This window comes from Salmo salar, chromosome ssa19, assembly GCF_905237065.1.
Source record: "Salmo salar chromosome ssa19, Ssal_v3.1, whole genome shotgun sequence".
Lineage (NCBI taxonomy): Eukaryota > Metazoa > Chordata > Actinopteri > Salmoniformes > Salmonidae > Salmo > Salmo salar.
Genome location: NC_059460.1, coordinates 37,167,907 through 37,192,427, shown reverse-complemented (window position 1 = coordinate 37,192,427; position 24,521 = coordinate 37,167,907). Strand labels below are relative to the sequence as shown.

Here is a 24,521-nt window from a genome sequence, read left to right as displayed (position 1 = left end):
ATGAATGTTAACAGCCATCTGCTATACAAGTCTTCTCTATCTCTACCACACTGAACTGCAATCAACCATCAAGTAATTCATCCTTCATTCATCTGATCATGTCCCCTTGTGAGACGGTTTGTTTGGTTTGGCGTTTCCTTGGTGTCATGGTATTTTCCTCTATGATGATAGACACACCAGACTAAATCACATTATGTTGTCCAGGCCATTTTGTTTTTGATACGCTTCTGATCATCATTAAAAGTATTAAAATCTCAATAAAAGGAAATGTCTTATTTCCATTGGAACATCTTTAGAGCTGGATTATATGATGTTATTCTAATAATCAGCACCAACAAGAAACGATGCAAAGACAACAACTCTGTTGACCAGTGTCAGTGTAGCATAGGATATTGCCTACCGCCCTGTGAGATGCTACTGAGACTATGGCTGAGTACTAAATGCCACCATTTGCCCTATATAGTGCCTTGTGGACCCTGGTCAGAAGTACTGCACAACATAGGGAATAGGGTGCCATTTGGGATGCAATCTACATCCTCCACAACCTCCTCCACTGTCTCCACTCGTCCACAACCTCCTCCACTGTCTCCACTCGTCCACAACCTCCTCCACTCGTCACCAACCTCCTCCACTCGTCCACAACCTCCTCCACTCGTCCACAACCTCCTCCACAACCTCGTCCACAACCTCCTCCACAACCTCCTCCACTCGTCCACAACCTCCTCCACTCGTCCACAACCTCCTCCACTCGTCCACAACCTCCTCCACTGTCTCCACTCGTCCACAACCTCCTCCACTGTCTCCACTCGCCTCAGACTCCAACACACCTCTGGATTCACTAAGAAACAGACAGGGCCTGTTTGTTTGTTTTACCTCACCCCATCTTCCAAGTTACAAAGACAACAAACATGCATAGACCAATACCTGTTTCTTCCCTCCCACATACTGTAGCTAGGTCACAAGGAGTAACTCACAGTAAACCAACCAACACAGTTCAGGCTTGGCAGGCAGGCAGATAGGGACTATGAAACAGTTTGGGTGGGGGTTGGTAGGCAGGCAGGCAGATAGGGACTATGAAACAGTTTGGGTGGGGGTTGGTAGGCAGGCAGATAGGGACTATGAAAGTTTGGGTGGGGCTTGGCAGGCAGGCAGATAGGGACTATGAAACAGTTTGGGTGGGGCTTGGCAGGCAGGCAGATAGGGACTATGAAACGGTTTGGGTGGGGGTTGGTAGGCAGGCAGGTAGGGACTATAAAATAGTTTGTGTGGGGGTTGGCAGGCAGGCAGATAGGGACTATGAAACAGTTTGGGTGGGGGTTGGTAGGCAGGCAGATAGGGACTATGAAACAGTTTGGGTGGGGGTTGGTAGGCAGGCAGATAGGGACTATGAAACAGTTTGGGTGGGGCTTGGCAGGCAGGCAGATAGGGACTATGAAACAGTTTGGGTGGGGGTTGGTAGGCAGGCAGGCAGATGGGGACTATGAAAAGTTTTGGGTGGGGGTTGGCAGGCAGGCAGATAGGGACTATGAAACAGTTTGGGTGGGGGTTGGTAGGCAGGCAGGTAGGGACTATAAAACAGTTTGTGTGGGGGTTGGCAGGCAGGCAGGTAGGTAGGGACTACGAAACCCTCCCACATACTTTACTGGTAGAAACTTCTAGGTTTCTACCAGTAATGCTGGTAAACCTTATTTACACCAGCGTGTCACATGTACACCTAGAGGCTAAACAACTCTAGAACACCTTTACTCCACACAAAGAGAAGCATACAAAGCTCTCGCTCGCCTTCCATTTGGCAAATTTGACCATAACTCTATCCTTCTGATTCCTGTTTACAAGCAAAAACTCAAAACAGGAAGTACCAGTGACCCGCTCAATACAGAAGTGTTCCGATGAAGAGGATGCTAAGCTACAGGACTGTTTCGTTAGCACAGACGGGAATGTTTCCGGATTCATACGATGGCATTGAGGAGTTTGCCAAATAAATCAACGCTTTCAAGGAGCGGGACACTAATCCAAGCGCTTACAAGAAATCCTGCTACGCCCTCCGACAAACCATCAAACAGGCAAAGCATCAATACAGGACCAAGATCGAATCCTACTACACCGGCTCTGACGCTCGTCGGATGTGGCAGGACTTGCAAACGATCAAGGATTAAAAAGGGAAACCCAGCCGCGAGCTGTCCATGTGATTAAGACCTTTAAACAAGTTTACATTCACAAGGCCACAAGACCAGACAGATAACCAGGACGCGTACTTGGAGCATGCGCTGACTAGCAGGCAAGTGTCTTCACTGGCATTTTCAACCTCTCCCTGACCCAGTCTAATACCTACATGTTTCAAGCAGATCACCATAGTCCATGTGCCCAAGAAAGCCAAGGTAACCTGTCTAAATCACTATTGCCCCGTAGCACTCACATATGTAGCCATGAATTGCTTTGAAAGGCTAGTCATGGCTCACATCAACTCCATCATCCCAGACACCCTGGACCCACTCGGATTTGCATACCGCCCCAACAGATCCACAGATTACGCAATCTCTATTGCACTCAACACTGCCCTTTCATACATGAAGGGAACATGTTGGCTTTGCTGTATGATTGATGAGAAACTCCATATTGCAAATGTACGGTCTCTCACTAGACGTCCGCGAATTTGCGGCGGGCCGTGCACCGGATCTTCCGGGAAGTCATCGAACGAAGTCTCTCGGACATTCGGTTTCCGTTTGATTAAATTTTAAAATTTGGGTAATTTCTCCGCTGTCCCGGAAAATACCACCAGAGGGCGAATGTAATCATATTGCAAATGTACAAAACACCACCAATCACGACGTGGCCTTTTCTCCTAAACGGAAAAGACTTCGAAGACGAAACTTGGTGAGCATAGGTTTGGCATAATGGGCAGTTGGCCCCGAACAAGATGGAGTTGAGGCCTCAATGCTTTTTGATTTAAGGCCATTTTTCTGGGATTAAAGGTCAAAAACTAAAATAGAGTGCTAGTTTGACCGCTTCACGTCAAAGTACATGAACCTACGGTGTCAGGAAAAAAAGAACCAGACATTTATCTATCGTAATTTAAGAGAAATCGTAAAATGTACAATTGGTGATGTTCAAAGAAATGTGTTTCTTTTCCAAAAAAGTTAGAGCCAGTTGCAGCGTGTTCAGATGAATCCGTTAAGGCGCGTTTCGGAGCTCTGTGAGATTTCTGTGATTTTCTGAAATAACACTCACTCATTCAACCCTCTGTAAATAAGTCAGTTCTTCTTGGGGCTAGGGGGCAGTATTGAGAATTTTGAAAAAAATATGTGCCCATTTTTAACTGCCTCCTACACCAACTCAGAAGCTAGGATATGCATATAACAGATTTGGATAGAAAACACTCTGAATTTTCTAAAACTGTTTGAATGGTGTCTGTCAGTATAACAGAACTCATATGGCAGTCAAAACCCTGAGACAAATTCTAACAGGAAGTGGATATCTGATGTGTTGAATTACTTTTAAGCCTATGCCATTGAAACACACAGGGACTTATTAATCATTGAGCACTTCCTACGCCATCCACTAGATGTCACCAGTCTTTACAAAGTGTTTTTTTGTCTTCTACTGTGAAAACTGACCGAACGAGAGGCTTGGAAAGTTGGTCATAAGCGGATGGCCTATACTACTCTGGCGCGCGAGTGCATGTTTGGGTACTCTCGTTCCAATACGTTTTAAAAGAGAATGCAATCGTCCGCCTTGAATATTATTGAAGTTCTGATTGAAAAAGGCCCTAATGATTTATGCTATACAACGTTTGACATGTTTGAACGAACGTAAATATTTTTCCCCCACTCTTTGGTGAAGACAAGTCCGGCGGGCGTCGTTCATGTTTTTGAGTAGCCTACAGGACGCGCTAACAACACGGAGCTTTTTGGAGATAAATTATGAGCTTTTTCGAACAAAACTACATTTGTTATGGAACTGGGATTCCTGGAAGTGCCTTCTGATGAAGATAATCAAAGGTAAGGGAATATTTACATAGTATTTTTGATTTTAGATCTCTCCAACATGGCGCCTAGTCTGTATCGCCAAGCCTATTTTTCTGAGCGCAGTACTCAGATTATTGCAAAGTGTGATTTCCCAGTAAAGTTATTTTTGGCAATGCGGTTGCGTTCACGAGATGTTCATCTATAATTCTTTGAACGACAATATAATATTTTACCAATGGTTTCGAATAGTAATTATTTAATTTGTTGTGCTGATTGACTGGCGGTATTGGAGGGAAAATATTTTCTCAACATCAACGCCATTGTAAAATGCTGTTTTTGGATATAAATATGAACTTGATAGAACAAAAAAATGCATGTATTGTCTAACATAATGTCCTAGGAGTGTCATCTGATGAAGATTGTCAAAGGTTAGTGCATAATTTTAGCTGGTTTTCTGCTTTTGGTGACACCTGTCTTTGCATTGACAAAACATTACACACAGCTATTTTCAATGTACTGTCCTAACATAATCTAACTTTATGCTTTCACCGTAAAGCCTTTTTGAAATCGGACAACGTGGTTAGATTAAGGAGATGTTTATCTTTCAAAGGGTGTAAGATAGTTGTATGTTTGAGAAATTTGAATTATGACATTTAATTGTTTTCAAATTTGGCGCCCTTGATAATTCACCTTCTGTTGATAGGGTGTACCAGGGGTGGGCCGCACCTAGCCCATAGAAGCTAACGTAAAGACTTAAAACTCAATATTCTATAAGAGCCTAACCCAAGGAGGATGTGTTCACTTTCAGCTTCCTGTGTCAACCAGAAGTGCCTTAAAATGGTGTCATAGGGGCTGTTTCGAAGGTTTAAAAAGGTCAGATCTTTCCACAACTTCATGTGTGAGATTAGGCAACCCTCATGAACTGTAAATCAGTCATCTCTCCAAACAGATGTCAAAGAAAAGCTCTCACACACACACACACACACACACACACACACACACACACACACACACACACACACACACACACACACACACACACACACACACACACACACACACACACACACACACACACACACACACACACACAGCAAGGATGGAGTGACACAGTGCGGGGCTTAAAGACACACAGAGCCTGCAATGGCATTCCCATTATCTCTAGGCCGTGCCGAGTCCAACGAGACACCCCGCTTGACCGTAGCTCGCTCGGTCTGAGCATAGCGACCTTGAATAAAAGTAGGCCCAAAATGAAGCCTGGCCCTAAATTTCAGGTGCTTTTGGGTGACAGCGGGAGAACCGTTAGGGTTAAAAGGACAATTCAACCACAGGAACTTTCCTGAGGTCCTCCCGATCTGTGCAAGCCTAACCTTGACCGTGTGGCATTAACCCTTAACTGTAAAAACAGGGTTTTTTCATATCACAGATTACAATGACATCTCTCCCCATAGAAATACATTGCCTATTCCCCAAAATTCAACCTGAAGCCTATGTGGGTTATGAATGCCTTATGAACCTGTCTTCGATGACAATCCATCAGGCCACTGTGAGGTCTACCTGTGTTGATTCTAAGCTTCCTAGAGCAACCGGAAGTGGTTAAATTCACCCTAAAGTTGTTTTGATGTACCAAACCTGCAGTTTGTCAAACTCACTGCATTCAACCCTGTGTAGATCAGTCAATTCTTAACCTCTCTGGGCTAGGTGGGACGTCCCACCTACTCAACAGCCAGTGTAATCCCGTGGCGCGATATTCAAATACCTCAAAAATGCTAAAACGTCAATTTTTCAAACATATGACTATTTTACACCATTTTAAAGACAAGACTCTCGTTAATCTAACAACACTGTCCGATTTCAAAAAGGCTTTACAACGAAAGCAAAACATTAGATTATGTCAGCAGAGTACCCAGCCAGAAATAATCAGACACCTATTTTTCAAGCTAGCATATAATGTCACATAAACCCAAACCACAGCTAAATGCAGCACTAACCTTTGATGATCTTCATCAGATGACAATCTTAGGACATTATGTTATACAATACATGCATGTTTTGTTCAATGAAGTTCATATTTATATCAAAAACCAGCTTTTTACATTAGCATGTGACTAGCATTCCCACCGAACACTGCCGGTGAATTTACTAAATTACTCACGATAAACATTCACAAAAAACATAATTATTTTAAGAATTATAGATACAGAACTCCTCTATGCACTCGCTATGTCCGATTTTAAAATAGCTTTTCGGTGAAAGCACATTTTGCAATATTCTCAGTAGATAGCCCGGCATCACAGGGCTAGCTATTTAGACACCCAGCAAGTTTAGCACTCACCAAAGTCAGATTTACTATAAGAAAAATGTTATTACCTTTGCTGTTCTTCGTCAGAATGCACTCCCAGGACTTCTACTTCAATAACAAATGTTGGTTTGGTCCCAAATAATCCATTGTTATATCCAAATAGCGGCGTTTTGTTTGTGCGTTCCAGACACTATCCGAATGGTAAAGAAGGGTGACGAGCACGGCGCATTTCGTGACAAAAAAATTCTAAATATTCCATTATTTGCTTTCGTTGTAAGCAAGCGTCCCACCTAGCCCAGAGAGGTTAAAATCAATTTTTATGCCATTTTTCTCGTAAAAAAGTGATAATATTCCGACCAGGAGTGGTGGTTTTCGTTCAAAGAGAGGGAAAATAAAAACATCTTGTGCCCTCGTGCACGAGCCCCAGTCTAATGCTCCTCTGACAGGCCACTATCCAAACGCGCTAATGTGTTTCAGCCTGGGGCTGCCTCGATATCATTCAGCTTTTTCCCGGGCTCTGAGAGCCTATGGGAGCCATAGGAAGTGTCACGTTACAGCAAAGATCCTCAGTCTTCAATAAAAAGAGCCAGTATTTTCACGGCTGGATAAAAAACGTACCGATTTAATCTGGTTACTACTCCTGCCCAGTAACTAGAATATGCATATAATTATTGGCTTTGGATAGAAAACACTCCAAAGTTTCTAAAACTGTTTGAATGGTGTCTGTGAGTATAACAGAACTCAAATGGCAGGTCAAAACCTGAGAGATTCCTTTACAGGAAGTGGCCTGTCTGACCATTTCTTGAACTTCTTTGCCATCTCTATCTTTTACAAAGGATCTCTGCTCTAACGTGACACTTCCTACGTCTTCCATGGGCGCTCAGAGCCTGGGAAAAACCTGAATGTCGTCATCCCAGCCCCAGGCTGAAACACATTATCGCCTTTCTCAAGTGGCCGATCAAGGGACTGTGGGCTTTGGCGCGTGACCTGGCCGCCCCCGTCTTTGTGATTTTTCCTCTGTTTGCCGAAAAGGAGATTCCCGGTCGGAATATTATCGCTTTTTTACGAGATAAATTGCATAAAAATTTATTTTAAACAGCGGTTGACATGCTTCGAAGTACGGTAATGGAATATCTAGAATTTTTTTGTCACGAATTGAGCAATGCGCACGACCCTGATTTACCATTTCGGATAGTGTCTGGGACGCACTAACAAAACGCCGCTATTCGGATATAACGATGGATTATTTTGGACCAAACCAACATTTGTTATTGAAGTAGCAGTCCTGGGAGTGCATTCTGACGAAGACAACAAAAGGTAATCAAACTTTTATAATAGTAAATCTGATTTTGGTGAAGGATAAACTTGCCGGTTGTCTAAATAGCTAGCCTGTGATGGCTGGGCTATGTACTTAGAATATTGCAAAATGTGCTTTCACCAAAAAGCTATTTTAAAAATCCTACATATCGAGTGCATAGAGGAGTTCTGTATCTATAATTCTTAAAATAATTGTTATGCTTTTTGTGAACGTTTATCGTGAGTAATTTAGTAAATTGTTAGCAAATTCCCCGGAAGTTTGCGGGGGGTATGCTAGTTCTGAACGTCACATGCTAATGTAAAAAGCTGTTTTTTGATATAAATATGAACTTGATTGAACAAAACATGCATGTATTGTATAACATAATGTCCTAGGTGTGTCATCTGATGAAGATCATCAAAGGTTAGTGCTGCATTTAGCTGTCTTCTGGGTTTTTGTGACATTATATGCTAGCTTGAAAAATGGGTGTCTGATTATTTCTGGCTTGGTACTCTGCTGACATAATCTAATGTTTTGCTGTAAAGCCTATTTGAAATCGGACAGTGTGGTTAGATAAAGGAGAGTCTTGTCTTTAAAATGTTGTGAAATAGTCATATGTTTGCAAAATTGAAGTTTTTGTATTTTTGAGGAATTTGTAATTCGCGCCACGCCTATCATTGGATATTGGAGCAGGTGTTCCGCTAGATGTAAGAGGTTAAGGGGGTGATAAGTTTTAAAAACATTTTTCATATTTTCAAAATTTTCCTCTTGGGTCTTGACTTGTGTTACATTTGCAATAAGAAAAAGTTACGGTGGAGCGGCTCGCCCTCTATTGGATTTTTGCTGTGTGACACTTGGCATTTGCCATATGACATTTGCAATATGTTTTGAATGAAACAACATCCAAATGAGTGGTATTGTACATCGTGTATATGTTTCGTACGGTGCAAATATGTTCCCATTCATTTTTGTCCATTTCATGGGGGTCTTCCCTTACATCACTTAGCTTATGGCCCTGAACCCCTCCCTCTGCAACTGGATCCTGGACTTCCTGACAGGCCACCCCCAGGATGTCAGGTCTATGTTCCACCAGCCATCAGTGGTCAAGTCTACGTTCCACCAGCCATCAGGTCTATGTTCCACCAGCCATCAGTGGTCAGGTCTATGTTCCACCAGCCATCAGTGGTCAGGTCTTTGTTCCACCAGCCATCAGAGGTCAGGTCTATATTTCACCAGCCATCAGAGGTCAGGTCTATGTTCCACCAGCCATCAGTGGTCAAGTCTACGTTCCACCAGCCATCAGGTCTATGTTCCACCAGCCATCAGTGGTCAGGTCTATGTTCCACCAGCCATCAGTGGTCAGGTCTTTGTTCCACCAGCCATCAGAGGTCAGGTCTATATTTCACCAGCCATCAGAGGTCAGGTCTATGTTCCACCAGCCATCAGTGGTCAAGTCTACGTTCCACCAGCCATCAGGTCTATGTTCCACCAGCCATCAGTGGTCAGGTCTATGTTCCACCAGCCATCAGTGGTCAGGTCTTTGTTCCACCAGCCATCAGAGGTCAGGTCTATATTTCACCAGCCATCAGAGGTCAGGTCTATGTTCCACCAGCCATCAGTGGTCAAGTCTACGTTCCACCTGCCATCAGGTCTATGTTCCACCAGCCATCAGTGGTCAGGTCTATGTTCCACCAGCCATCAGGTCTATGTTCCACCAGCCATCAGTGGGCAGGTCTATGTTCCATCAGCCATCAGGTCTACGTTCCATCAGCCATCAGTGATCAGGTCTACGTTCCATCAGCCATCAGTGATCAGGTCTACTTTCCACCAACCAAGTGGGCAGGTCTTTGTTCCACCAGCAATCAGGTCTATGTTCCACCAGTCATCATTGGTCAGGTCTATGTTCCACCAGCCATCATTGGTCAGGTCTACGTTCCACCAGCCATCAGAGGTCAGGTCTACGTTCCACCAGCCATCAGTGGTCAGGTCTATGTTCCACCAGCCATCAGCGGTCAGGTCTACGTTCCACCAGCCATCAGTGGTCAGGTCTATGTTCCTCAAACCATGAGTGGTCAGGTCTATGTTCCACCAGCCATCAGTGGGCAGGTCTATGTTCCATCAACCATCAGTGGGCAGGTCTATGTTCCATCAGCCATCAGGTCTATGTTCCACCAACCATGAGTGGGCAGGTCTTTGTTCCACCAGCCATCAGGTCTATGTTCCACCAGCCATCAGTGGTCAGGTCTACGTTCCACCAGCCATCAGAGGTCAGGTCTACGTTCCACCAGCCATCAGAGGTCAGGTCTACGTTCCACCAGCCATCAGAGGTCAGGTCTATGTTCCACCAGCCATCAGAGGTCAGGTCTATGTTCCACCAGCCATCAGAGGTCAGGTCTATGTTCCACCAGCCATCAGAGGTCAGGTCTATGTCTATGTTCCACCAGCCATCATTGGTCAGGTCTATGTTCCACCAGCCATCAGAGGTCAGGTCTATGTTCCACCAGCCATCAGAGGTCAGGTCTATGTTCCACCAGCCATCAGTGGTCAAGTCTACGTTCCACCTGCCATCAGGTCTATGTTCCACCAGCCATCAGTGGTCAGGTCTATGTTCCACCAGCCATCAGGTCTATGTTCCACCAGCCATCAGTGGGCAGGTCTATGTTCCATCAGCCATCAGGTCTACGATCCATCAGCCATCAGATCTATGTTCCATCAGCCATCAGGTCTACTTTCCACCAACCAAGTGGGCGGGTCTTTGTTCCACCAGCCATCAGGTCTATGTTCCACCAGTCATCATTGGTCAGGTCTATGTTCCACCAGCCATCATTGGTCAGGTCTACGTTCCACCAGCCATCAGAGGTCAGGTCTACGTTCCACCAGCCATCAGATGTCAGGTCTACATTCCACCAGCCATCAGAGGTCAGGTCTACGTTCCACCAGCCATCAGTGGTCAGGTCTATGTTCCACCAGCCATCAGCGGTCAGGTCTACATTCCACCAGCCATCAGTGGTCAGGTCTATGTTCCTCAAACCATGAGTGGGCAGGTCTTTGTTCCACCAGCCATCAGGTCCATGTTCCACCAGCCATCAGTGGTCAGGTCTATGTTCCACCAGCCATCAGTGGGCAGGTCTATGTTCCATCAACCATCAGTGGGCAGGTCTATGTTCCACCAACCATGAGTGGGCAGGTCTTTGATCCACCAGCCATCAGGTCTATGTTCCACCAGCCATCAGTGGTCAGGTCTACGTTCCACCAGCCATCAGAGGTCAGGTCTATGTTCCACCAGCCATCAGAGGTCAGGTCTATGTTCCACCAGCCATCAGAGGTCAGGTCTATGTTCCACCAGCCATCAGAGGTCAGGTCTATGTCTATGTTCCACCAGCCATCATTGGTCAGGTCTATGTGTATTATGATGATGACAAAACTAATTATCCCATGAAGTTGGTTCATTCAATCACGTAGCATTTGCTTCCATTTGTGCGTTTCTTTGCCATTACCCCATTCCATCTACCCACAGAGCCCGAGTCCAGTCCCCTCTCCTCTTCACTCCATAGTGGAACTGACAGAACCCTACTGACCGGAACGCTGGCGGGACTGACCGGAACCCTGGCGGAACTGACCGGAGCCCTGGCGGAACTGACCGGAGCCCTGGCGGAACTGACCGGAGCCCTGGCGGAACTGACCGGAGCCCTGGCGGAACTGACCGGAGCCCTGGCGGAACTGACCGGAACCCTAGTGGAACTGACCGGAACCCTAGTGGAACTGACTGGAACCGACTGGAACCTAGTGGAACTGACTGGAACCCTAGTGGAACTGACTGCAACCCTAGCGGAACCCTGGCGGAACTGACTGGAACCCTAGCGGAACCCTGGCGGAACTGACTGGAACCCTAGCGGAACTGACTGGAACCCTGGCGGAACTGACTGGAACCCTGGCGGAACTGACTGGAATCCTGGCGGAACTGACTGGAACCCTAGTGGAACTGACTGGAACCCTAGTGGAACTGACTGGAACCCTAGTGGAACTGACTGGAACCCTAGTGGAACTGACTGGAACCCTAGTGGAACTGACTGGAACCCTAGTGGAACTGACTGGAACCCTAGTGGAACCTAGTGGAACCCTGGTGGAACTGACTGGAACCCTAGTGGAACTGACTGGAACCCTAGTGGAACTGACTGGAACCGACTGGAACCTAGTGGAACCCTGGCGGAACTGACTGGAACCCTAGTGGAACCTAGTGCAACCCTGGCGGAACCAAGTGGAACCCTGGCGGAACCAAGTGGAACCCTGGCGGAACCAAGTGGAACCCTGGCGGAACCAAGTGGAACCCTGGCGGAACCAAGTGGAACCCTGGCGGAACTGACTGGAACCCTGGTGGAACTGACTGGAACCCTGGTGGAACTGACTGAACCTCTTTTTCAGACCAATTTAGGATATGACTCATGTAGTATATCACACACACAGTGCTCAGTGAAAGAAAGGCATTTGTTTCCACAGAGAAATCAGATCACATGTCAAATATAAAAACAAAGACCTCAGGCTGAATTCCCCTTAAAAAGACCTCAGGCTGAATTCCCCTTAAAAAGACCTCAGGCTGAATTCCCCTTAAAAAGACCTCAGGCTGAATTCCCCTTAAAAAGACCTCAGGCTGAATTCCCCTTAAAAAGACCTCAGGCTGAATTCCCCTTAAAAAGACCTCAGGCTGAATTCCCCTTAAAAAGACCTCAGGCTGAATTCCCCTTAAAAAGACCTCAGGCTGAATTCCCCTTAAAAAGACCTCAGGCTGAATTCCCCTTAAAAAGACCTGGCTGGCTGGCTGGCTGGCTGGCTGACACACACACACACACACACACACACACACACACACACACACACACACACACACACACACACACACACACACACACACACACACACACACACACACACACAGAAAGACCTCTGACAACAGATGACGACATTTGATCTATGGAATATGCCAGAGAATCCCTTATCATTTTACCACAGCAACAACGTGAGTTCAGTAATTTCAGGTTCAAAACCATTTTCTCAAAAAAAAACGGTACATGTATAAAACTTTCCTGGCTGCATTATTCAGAGAACAGGAAAGAGAACACTCCCACGTACAAAATATAACAGAGGGAACGATGTAAACAAGTCGTTGTTTTGTTGTGAAGAAGTGGATTTGTGCCCACTCGTCTTGAACGTGCGCCCTGTCTAAATCTGCCATAAGGCCCAATACTAAAATATATTTTCTTTAGAAGCATTGTACTGCAAATGACTAAATAGGGCTCTTGAGTGGCGCAGTGGTTTAAGGCACTGCAAGAGGTGTCACTACAGTCCATGGTTCGCTTCCAGGCTGTATCACATCCGGCAGCGATTGGGAGTTCCATAGGGCGGCACACAATTGGCCCAGCGTCATCCAGGTTTGGCCGGGATAAAAATAAACATTATTAATTTGCTCCCTTGTTAGCAGTTAGCTACAGTTTAGTCATTTGTTAGAAGTTAGCTACAGTATAGTCATTTCTTAGCAGTTAGCGACAGTTAAGATTTCTTTGTTAGCAGTAAGCTAGTGAAACGTTGTCATTATAAACACTAACGAGCTAGAAACGGTTTCATTCTGTTAATGCTTTGGTTTGTTCCTCACTTTGTGTCGGAGCTCCGTGTTCCGTCTTGCCTGCGTCATTTGGGTTGAGCAGCAGGAGCGTGTTTGCCTTTTCGCACAACGCTATATGTTACCAGGTTGCCGCCATTCGCCGGTTCCATTCACATAACAATTCATTATTAACCTCTTGACGGTCGCCTAGGATAGGGGGCGCTACAGCGATTTTTGACGGCCTCCTACTCAAACTCAGAAGCTAGGATATGCATATAATTAATACTTGTGGATAGAAAACACCCTAAAGTTTCTAAAACTGTTTGAATGGTGTCTGTGAGTATAACAGAACTCATATGGCAGTCAAAACCCCGAGACAGATCGTAACAGGATGTGGAATTCTGAATTGCGGACTCAACTTCATCACTTTGCCTATTAATCACACCGTGAGCAATGGTTCATTGAGCACTTCCTATTGCTTCCACTAGATGTCCCCAGTCTTTACAAAGTGGTTTGAGTCTCCTACTGTGAAAACTGACTGAATGAGAGACTGTGGAAAGTGGTCACATGAGGAGGGCCATCACCATTATGACACCGGCGCCCCTGGCTACCCTCCCCTTTTGAAACGTTTTGAAAGACAATGCAATCGTCCCCCTTGAATCTTATTGGAGCTCTGGTTGAAAAAGGCCCTAAAGATTTATGTTATACAACGTTTGACATGTTTGAACGAACCTAAATTAAAAAAAAAATGCATTTTATTGAAAGAGTAGTCCCGCAGCCGACGGAAGTTTTGGAGCAGCCTTCAGAACGCGCTAACAAGAACAAGCTATTGGGACGTAAAGGATTAACTTTTTCGAACGAAAATATATTTGTTGTGGACCTGGGATTCCTGGAAGTGCTTTCTGAGGAAGATAATCAAAGGTAAGGGATTATTGACAATAGTATACAAGAGTAGATTTGATATGCGATTGTTCCAAGATGGCGCTGACCTGTAACGGTAGCCTATTTTTCTGAGTATCGCATCCCCTTTTATCGCAAAGTGTGATTACCCAGTAAAGTTATTTTTAAATCTGGCATTACAGGTGCTTTCAAGAAATATTCCTATAAATCTTAGAATGACAATATTACATTTTAAAAATGTTTTCGAATAGTAATTTAGTAAATTGTAGCGCTGTTTTACCGGATGCATTTGAGGGAAAATAGTTAGTCAACGTCACGCGCCGATGTAAATTGCTGTTTTTATATATAAATATGAACTTTATCGAACAAAAGAATGCATGTATTGTGTAACATGATGTCCTAGGAGTGTCATCTGCTGAAGATTGTCAAAGGTTAGTGCTGCATTTAGCTGTTTTTTGGTTATTTGTGATGCATGTGGTTGGTCGGAAAATGGCTATGTGGCTACTTTTACGATATACTCCTCTAACATAATCTAATGTTTTGCTTTTGCTGTAAAGCCTTTTTGAAATCGGACAACGTGGTTCGATTCAGGAGAGGTGTATCTATAAAACGATATAACATAGTCCTATATTTGGAAAAAATATATATATTAAATTTTGTTATGCTAATGGCGATAGGATTTTTCGCTGGATGTCGCCCGACCAGGGGTTAATGTTATTTAACGTGTTCTAATTTCAAGTGTACATGGAAGTGGTCATGCCTGTTTAAGACAGAATATTTGTAATGAGGTAATTGTGAGGAAGCCCGTTACATTTGTATAAGCCATCAGACCAGAGAACCTTGTTTCCCATAGACTCCTTTAGGTGCCTTTTGGCAAACTCCAAGCGGGCTGTCATGTGCCTTTTACTGAGGAGTGGCTTCCGTCTGGCCACTCTACCATAAAGGCCTGATTGGTAGAGTGCTGCAGAGATGGTTTTCCTGCTGGAAGGTTCTCCCATCTCCACAGAGGAACTCTGGAGCTCTGTCAGAGTGACCATCGGGATCTTGGTCACCTGCCTGACCAAGTCCCTTCTTCCCCGATTGCTCAGTTTGGCTGGGCGGCCAGCTCTAGGAAGACTCTCGGTGGTTCCAAACTTCTTCCATTTAAGAATGATGGAGGCCACTGTGTTCTTGGGGACCTTCAATGCTGCAGAAATGTTTTGGTACCCTTCCCCAGATCTGTGCCTTGACACAATCCTGTTTTGGAGCTCTACGACCTCATGGCTTGGTTTTTGCTCTGACATGCACTGTCAACTGTGGGACCTTATATAGACAGATGTGTTCCTTTCCAAATCATGTCCAATCAATTGAATTTACCACAGGTGGACTCCAATCAAGTTGTAAAAACATCAAGGATGATCAATGGAAACAGGATGCACCTGAGCTCAATTTGGAGTCTCATTGCAAAGGGTCTGAATACTTAAGGTATCGATTTTTTAATACATTTGCAAACATTTCTATGATATGTCATTATGGGGTGTAGTGTGTAGTTTGATGAGGATTTTTGTTATTTTTTATCCATTTTAGAATAAGGCTGTAAGGTAACAAAATGTGGAAAAAGTGAAGGGGTCTGAATACTTTGCGAATGTACTCTATGTGCACACTGCCCACAAAATGAGGTGGAAACTGAGCTGCACTTTCTAACCTCCTGTCAAATGTATGACCATAGAGACACATATTTCCCTCAGATTACACAGACCCACAAAGAATTTGAAAACAAATCCAATCTTGATAAATAAATACCACATTGTGCCATCACAGCAGCAATATTTGTGACCTGTTGCCACATGAAAATGGAAACCAGTGAACAAACATTGTAAATACAACCTATACTTATGTTTATTTATTTTACTTTCATACTTCAACTACTTGCACATTGTATAATTTTTCAATGTCAATGTTCCATTTTGAAACATTTGTGAAAGTATGTTTATTGTTAATTTCTAATTGTTTATTTCAGTTTTGTTTATTATCTATTTCACTTACTTTGGCAATGTAGACATATTTCTCCCATGCTACTAAAGCCCGTTAAACAGAATTTAATTGGAACCGAGAGCTCCACCACAAGAGTCCCCTCCACTCCTCTCCAGTCTGCCTGTCTGAACCAGATCCTGAGGGGAACTAGAGAAGTGCATCCTCTCCCTCTCTCCCTCCCTGTCTCCCTCCCTGTCTCCCTCTCTTTCAGCTGGAAAAGGTTGGGGCCTTACACAATCTGAACTCTTCACTGACGTCTCAACTTTCTCGCTCCACTGAAAATATTACAAGTGTTGCTTTCATTCAACGCCAGAGTAGTGGGAGAGACTGGGAGACTCACAGAGCAGTGGGAGAGACTGGGAGACTCACAGAGCAGTGGGAGAGAATGGGAGACTCACAGAGCAGTGGGAGAGACTGGGAGACTCACAGAGCAGTGGGAGAGACTGGGAGACTGACAGAGTAGTGGGAGAGACTGGGAGACTCAGAGTAAAGAGAAACAATAGCAAAATCCCTGATAGAATAACAGCGAGGGAGACACCCCGATCATGGGGTAGATAGATGGAACACAGAGTCCAAAGGGAACTTTATTCCATTTATAGTGCACTGTATCACCATAGGGAACCAGTAAAAAGTAGTGCACTATATAGGGAATAGAGTGCCATTTGGGAGGTAGACAGAGAGAGAGACATCCTCCGTGGTCTCTGATGTCAGCGCCAAGGTGAGAATGAGGCTCCTCGTTGATTTCCCACAGTCCTCTCTGGGGAGGGCAGATCGGGTTCAAATGAGAACTAGTTTCTGGAAGACGCTATGTCTGTCTCGGTCATGACTGGACACAAAATAACTAAAGAGAAAGGTCATATGACGTGGGAGAGAGCGTGTGTGTCACACAGCATGGGCTCTGAACGGTAGGGCTACGGTTGGCCACAGCTGTTCCTACACTGGCTACAGCTGTTCCTACACTGGCTACAGCTGTTCCTACACTAGCTACAGCTGTTCCTACACTAGCAACAGCTGTTCCTACACTAGCAACAGCTGTTCCTACACTAGCAACAGCTGTTCCTACACTGACTACAGCTGTTCCTACACTGACTACAGCTGTTCCTACACTGACTACAGCTGTTCCTACACTGACTAGCCTTCACGGCTACATCTTTCCCCCAAACTTCTGAATGTGAATCAAATCAATGAAGGTACATGACTTCTGAATAGGAAACTACCTTCATGTGAATCTCCCTCAGACCAGACAAAGTGTTGAGTTTGTGTGAGAGAAAATATATGTGTTGAAAGGAATGGTGGTCTCTCACATTACCAACTATAGTCAGATAAATATTCAGAGCCTAGCCTAGGCCTACATGTTCTTAGAAGGTACTACATGTTCTTAGAAGGCACTACACGTACTTAGAAGGTACCATTTCCCTCAGTGTTGGATACATGTCAGTGGTCCAGTGTGGCTCAGTTGGTAAGAGCCAGGCACTAACAACTACGGGGTCATTGGTTCCTTTCCCAATGGACCCACATATTCTTACATATGCACTCACTGTGCTAGCCTATACATCACCCTGCACTCACTGTGCTAGCCTATACATCACCCTGCACTCACTGTGCTAGCCTATAGATCACCCTGCACTCACTGTGCTAGCCTATAGATCACCCTGCACTGACTGTACTAGCCTATAGATCACCCTGCACTCACTATACTAGCCTATAGATCACCCTGCACTCAATGTACTAACCTATAGATCACCCTGCACTCACTATACTAGCCTAGTGATCACCCTGTACTCAATGTACTAGCCTATAGATCACCCTGCACTGACTGTACTAGCCTAGTGATCACCCTGCACTCAATGTACTAGCCTATAGATCACCCTGCACTCACTGTGCTAGCCTATAGATCACCCTGCACTCAATGTACTAGCCTATAGATCACCCTGCACTCACTATACTAGCCTATAGATCACCCTGCACTCACTATACTAGCCTATAGATCACCCTGCACTCACTGTGCTAGCCTATAGATCACCCTGCACTCAATGTACTAACCTATAGATCACCCTGCACTCACTATACTAGGCTAGTGATCACCCTGCACTCAATGTACTAGCCTATAGATCACCTGGCACTGACTGTACTAGCCTAGTGATCACCCTGCACTCACTGTACTAACATATAGATCACCCTGCACTCACTGTACTAGCCTATACATCACCCTGCACTGACTGTACTAGCCTAGTGATCACCCTGCACTCACTGTACTAGCCTATAGATCACCCTGCACTCACTATACTAGCCTATAGATCACCCTGCACTGACTGTGCTAGCCTATAGATCACCCTGCACTCAATGTACTAACCTATAGATCACCCTGCACTCACTATACTAGCCTAGTGATCACCCTGCACTCAATGTACTAGCCTATAGATCACCTGGCACTGACTGTACTAGCCTAGTGATCACCCTGCACTCACTGTACTAACCTATAGATCACCCTGCACTCACTATACATCACCCTGCACTGACTGTACTAGCCTATACATCACCCTGCACTGACTGTACACTGACTGTACTATCCTATGCATCACCCTGCACTCACTGTACTAGCCTATACATCACCCTGCACTGACAGTACTAGCCTATTGATCCCCCTGCACTCACTAGACATCACCCTGCACTGATTGTGCTAGCCTACAGATCACCCTGCACTGACTGTGCTAGCCTATACATCAGCACTCTTACTCTGAGACACTTTATGAATACGGCCTGAAACAGAATGCTCCCAGGGTTTAATGTAGCCAAGCTCTTTTCAGCCTGGTCTCAGTGAATGGCCTAGTCTGGTCCCAGGTCAGTTTCTGCTGTCTTGCCAACCCCTATGGTCATTGTCGTGACAAGATTGCACAAACAGATGTCGTTCTCTCCCTGGACCCCAGATCCAGTGGTGTGTGACCCCTGTAAACTCCGGAACCCTTCACCCCACAACCCCTTGAACCCACAACCTCAGACACTCTGTCCCAATCTTGTCCCCATCCCTGGGAGTAGGGGTCGGGGGCCTGGAAATAACCCTGGCAGGTCCAGGGGCCACACTACATAAACAAAGCCAGCATATACATACTGCATCCAAAATGGCACCCTATTCCCTATAAAGTGCCCTACCTTGACCAGGGTCCATAGGGAACAGGGTGCCATTTGGGACACATCCAGTGGGACCCAGGCGCACAATTTGGCAGCGCATCCAGGGGCCAATCTAAGTTAACAACTTCCAGCACATACAGTGGGAAGTGGGAGCAGTATTTGGCAACGAAGCCCTATAATAACAGACAGACAGAGCCCCGTGCTGGTGATGTTGCCAAGCGACTGGAAGGAAGAGGAAGTAGTGGAGTATAAACAGCCACTCACCACGGTTACGGTTACCGCCGGGGTCGGGTTAGCTGAGACATCCTCCAGTCGGCTCACACACACCACATAACGCTCAGGAAACACACGCAGCTCTGGGGAGAAAACACACACATACATTATACACACACACACCCACACACACCCACCCCTCTGGGGAGAAAACACACATGATATATACACAAACATTATGGTAGTGAATATAATAAATGGAAGTCTTGGCCAGATATCCAGCTGATTCAGGGTGAGGTTAGCAAGGCCAGATATCCAGCTGAATCAGGGTGAGTTAAGGGTTAGGTTAGCAAGGCCAGATCTGAATCAGGGTGAGTTAAGGGTTAGGTTAGCAAGGCCAGATCTGAATCAGGGTGAGTTAAGGGTTAGGTTAGCAAGGCCAGATCTGAATCAGGGTGAGTTAAGGGTTAGGTTAGCAAGGCCAGATCTGAATCAGGGTGAGTTAAGGGTTAGGTTAGCAAGGCCAGATCTGAATCAGGGTGAGTTAAGGGTTAGGTTAGCAAGGCCAGATCTGAATCAGGGTGAGTTAAGGGTTAGGTTAGCAAGGCCAGATATCCAGCTGATTCAGGGTGAGTTAAGGGTTAGGTTAGCAAGGCCAGATCTGAATCAGGGTGAGTTAAGGGTGAGGTTAGCAAGGACAGATATCCAGCTGATTCAGGGTGAGGTTAGCAAGGCCAGATATCCAGCTGATTCAGGGTGAAGTTAGCAAGGCCAGATATCCAGCTGAATCAGGGTGAGTTAAGGGTGAGGTTAGCAAGGCCAGATATCCAGCTGAATCAGGGTGAGTTAAGGGTGAGGTTAGCAAGGCCAGATATCCAGCTGAATCAGGGTTAGGTTAGCAAGGCCAGATATCCAGCTGAATCAGGGTTAGGTTAGCAAGGCCAGATATCCAGCTGAATCAGGGTTAGATTAGCAAGGCCTGATATCCAGCTGAATCAGGGTTAGGTTAGCAAGGCCAGATATCCAGCTGAATCAGGGTTAGGTTAGCAAGGCCAGATATCCAGCTGATTCAGGGTGAGGTTAGCAAGGCCAGATATCCAGCTGAATCAGGGTGAGTTAAGGGTTAGGTTAGCAAGGCCAGATCTGAATCAGGGTGAGTTAAGGGTTAGGTTAGCAAGGACAGATATTTACAAAACCCTCAAACCACAGAAAGTTTACAGATGCTCCCCGTGTGTGTGTGTGTGTGTGTGCTCAGAACCACGTGAACAACAACATATAATATGGAGCAACTTAGTTTAAAATTACAAATCACATCTGTGTCCAAAACGGCACCCTATTCCCTATATAGTACACTACTGTAGACCAGGGCCCTATTCCCTATACAGTACACTACTGTAGACCAGGGCCCTATTCCCTATATAGTACACTACTGTAGACCAGGGCCCTATTCCCTATATAGTACACTACTGTAGACCAGGGCCCTATTCCCTATATAGTACACTACTGTTGACCAGGGCCCATCCATCAGGAAGTAGTACACCAGGGCCCATCCATCAGGAAGTAGTACACTAGGGCCCATCCATCAGGAAGTAGTGCACTAGGGCCCATCCATCAGGAAGTAGTACACCAGGGCCCATCCATCAGGAAGTAGTACACTAGGGCCCATCCATCAGGAAGTAGTGCACTAGGGCCCATCCATCAGGAAGTAGTACACTAGGGCCCATCCATCAGGAAGTAGTGCACCAGGGCCCATCCATCAGGAAGTAGTGCACCAGGGCCCATCCATCAGGAAGTAGTGCACCAGGGCCCGTCCATCAGGAAGTAGTACACTAGGACCCATCCATCAGGAAGTAGTGCACCAAGGGCCCATCCATCAGGAAGTAGAACACTAGGGCCCATCCATCAAGAAGTAGTGCACCAAGGGCCCATCCATCAGGAAGTAGAACACTAGGGCCCATCCATCAGGAAGTAGTGCACCAGGGCCCATACATCAGGAAGTAGTGCACCGGGGCCCATCCATCAGGAAGTAGTACACCAGGGCCCATCCATCAGGAAGTAGTACACCAGGGCCCATCCATCAGGAAGTAAAGTACACCAGGGCCCAAAAAAAGCCAAACTGCTGGGCTGCTTCTTGTCTCTCAAGACTGTACACATTAACAGTAGAGTCAGATAAATATTCTCCAGTCTACCTGGACTTTAATTACAATAACCACATTGCTTAACAGAACAATACACAGTCATCATGTTGACCATGTCTGATATATACAGTGCATTCGGAAGGTATTCAGACCACTTTCCGTTTTCCACATTTTGATACAGCCTTATTCTAAAATGGATTTAAAAAAAAAATCTTCCCCTAATCAATCTACACACAATACCCAATAATAACAGAGCGAAAACAGGTTTAGACATTTTTGCAAATGTATTAAATATATAAAACTTGAGGCTGTAATCGCTGCCAAAGGTGATTCAACAAAGTACTGAGTAAAGGGTCTGAATACTTCTGTAAATGTGATATTTCTCTTTATTAATTTATTTTATAAAATTGCTACAAACCTGTATTTGCTTTGTCATTATTGGGTAGTGTGTGTAGATTGATGAGGGAACAAAAAACTTCAGTCCATTTTAGAATAAGGCTGTAAAGTAACAAAATGTGGAAAAGGGGTATAAATACTTTCGAATGCACTGTACCCATTGGATTGCCATTCTGTTGTTTTTCAAATGAAGGAGTGGGACTTCAATAGTGTGAGTTGTTGAGTGAATCTGTCAACTCAGCCTTTCACATGTCAGTGCTCAGTCCTCAGGGGGAAGATATGAACTTTACTGACAGGTCTGGGGGCAGTCCTCAGGGGGAAGATATGAACTTTACTGACAGGTCTGGGGGCAGTCCTCAGGGGGAAGATATGCACTTTACTGACAGGTCTGGGGACAGTCCTCAGGGGGCATATATGAACTTTACTGACAGGTTTGGGGGCAGTCCTCAGGGGGCAGATATGAACTTTACTGACAGGTCTGGGGTCAGCTTAGGACAGTGTTCGTCTTCAGGGAAACAATATTAAGGGTTACAAGAGGAAGAATTCCATTTGGGAGGAATAGGATCATGAAAGTGTTCCAAGAGGAAGAATTCCATTTGGGAGGAAGAGGACCATAAAAGTGTTCCAAGAGGAATAGGACCATGAAAGTGTTCCAAGAGGAAGAATTCCATTTGGGAGGAAGAGGACCATGAAAGTGTCCCAACAGGAAGGGGACATGTAGGTGCCATGAATAAGGTCAGGGGCAGGAGATGGGCCATGGAGATGTAACATTCTCAGTCTCACAGCCCTCCTATAGAAGGAAAGGGTCTCCCAGCTCTTTACGGGCTCAGTAAGGAGGCCCTTCAGGGACAACCTTAACACCAGACTAAGACAGCCCACCAGGGACAAATGTAATGTCAGACTAAGGAGGCCCTCCAGGGACAAACAACGCCAGACTAAGGAGACCCTGCAGGGACAAACTTAACGGCAGATGAAGGGGAGCCTCCAGGGACAAACTTAACGGCAGATTAAGGAGGCCCTCCAGGGACACACTTAACAGCAGGATGTTCTCAAGCACGCCCATGGCAATAGCAGGTAGGGTCAGGATGTTAAAATAAGTGAAGGAGAGACCTTTCAAAAGGGAGATTGTGTGCACTCACTGCTTTGCATATACAAATACAGCACCAGTCAAAAGTTTGGACACACCTACTCATTCAAGGGATTTTGTAGTGAAGACATCAAAACTATGAAATAACACATATCAAAACATGTAGTAACCAAGAAAGTAATAAACAAAACAAAATAAATGTTATATTTGAGATTCTTCAAAGTAGCCACCCTTTACCTTGACAGCTTTGCACACTCTTGGCATTCTCTCAACCAGCTTCATGAGGTAGTCACCTGGAATGCATTTCAATTTGTATACTATTTGATTAATTTAAATGTTTATTTAACTAGGCAAGTCAGTTAGGAACACATTCTTATTTACAATGAAGGCCAACTCCGGCCAAGCCATAACCCGGACAACGCTGGGCCAATTGTGCGCCGCCCTATGGGACTCCCAATCACGGCCATTTGTCATACAGCCTGGAATCAAACCAGGTATGTAGTGACGGTTCTAGCACTGAGATGCAGTGCTTAGACTGCTGCGCCACTCGGGAGCCCCCCAATTAAATCGGTGTGTCTTGTTAAAAGTACATTTGGGGAATTTCTTTCCTTCTTAATGTGTTTGAGCCAATAACAACATAGGGTTGGTATACAGAAGATGGTCTTTTACCAAATAGGGCTAAGTCCATATTATGGCAAGAACAGCTCAAATAAGCAAAGAGAAACGACAGTCCATCATTACTTTAAGACATGAAGGCCAGTCAATCCAGAAAATGTTAAGAACTTTGAAAGTTTCTTCAAGTGCATTCGCAAAAACCATCAAGAGCTATGATGAAACTGGCTCTCAATGAGGACCGCCACAGGAATGGAAGACCCAGAGTTACCTCTGCTGCAAAGCATTAGAATTTCCAGCCTCAGAAATTGCAGCCCAAATAAATACTTCAGAGTTCAAGTAGCAGACACATCTCAACATCAACTGTTCAGAGGAGACTGCGTGAATCAGGCCTTCATGGTCGAAAAGGTGCAAAGAAACCACTACTAAAGCACACCAATAAGAAGAAGAGACTTGCTTGGGCCAAGAAACACGAGCAATGGACATTAGACCGGTGGAAATATGTCCTTTGGTCTGGAGTCCAAATTTTCGATTCTTGGTTCCAACCGCTGTGTCTTTGTGAGACGCAGAGTAGGTGAACGAATGATCTCCGCATGTATGGTTCCCACCGTGAAGCATGGAGGAGGAGGTGTTATGGTGCTTTGCTGGTGACACTGTGATTTATTTAGAATCCAAGGCACACTTAACCAGCATGATTAACACAGCATTCTGTAGTGATACACCATCCCATCTGGATTGCGCTTAGTGGGACTATCATTTGTTTTTCAACAGGACAATGACCCAAAACACACCTCCAGGCTATTTAAGGGCTATTTGACCAAGAAGGAGAGTGATGGAGTGCTGCGTCAGATGACCTGGCCTCCACAATCACCC

General features: G+C 45.3%; 1 protein-coding gene across 4 annotated transcripts in view; it reads right to left on the bottom strand.

The window, feature by feature from the left end:
- Positions 1–24,521, bottom strand: part of slx4ip (SLX4 interacting protein) — a 125,298-nt gene that overhangs the window by 21,382 nt on the left and 79,395 nt on the right. For all 4 annotated transcript variants that reach the window (XM_045702277.1, XM_045702278.1, XM_045702279.1 and 1 more), the window contains one exon: positions 19,467–19,558. In XM_045702277.1, coding sequence (XP_045558233.1) covers positions 19,467–19,558 — 92 coding nt within the window. The remainder of the gene's footprint in view (positions 1–19,466; positions 19,559–24,521) is intronic.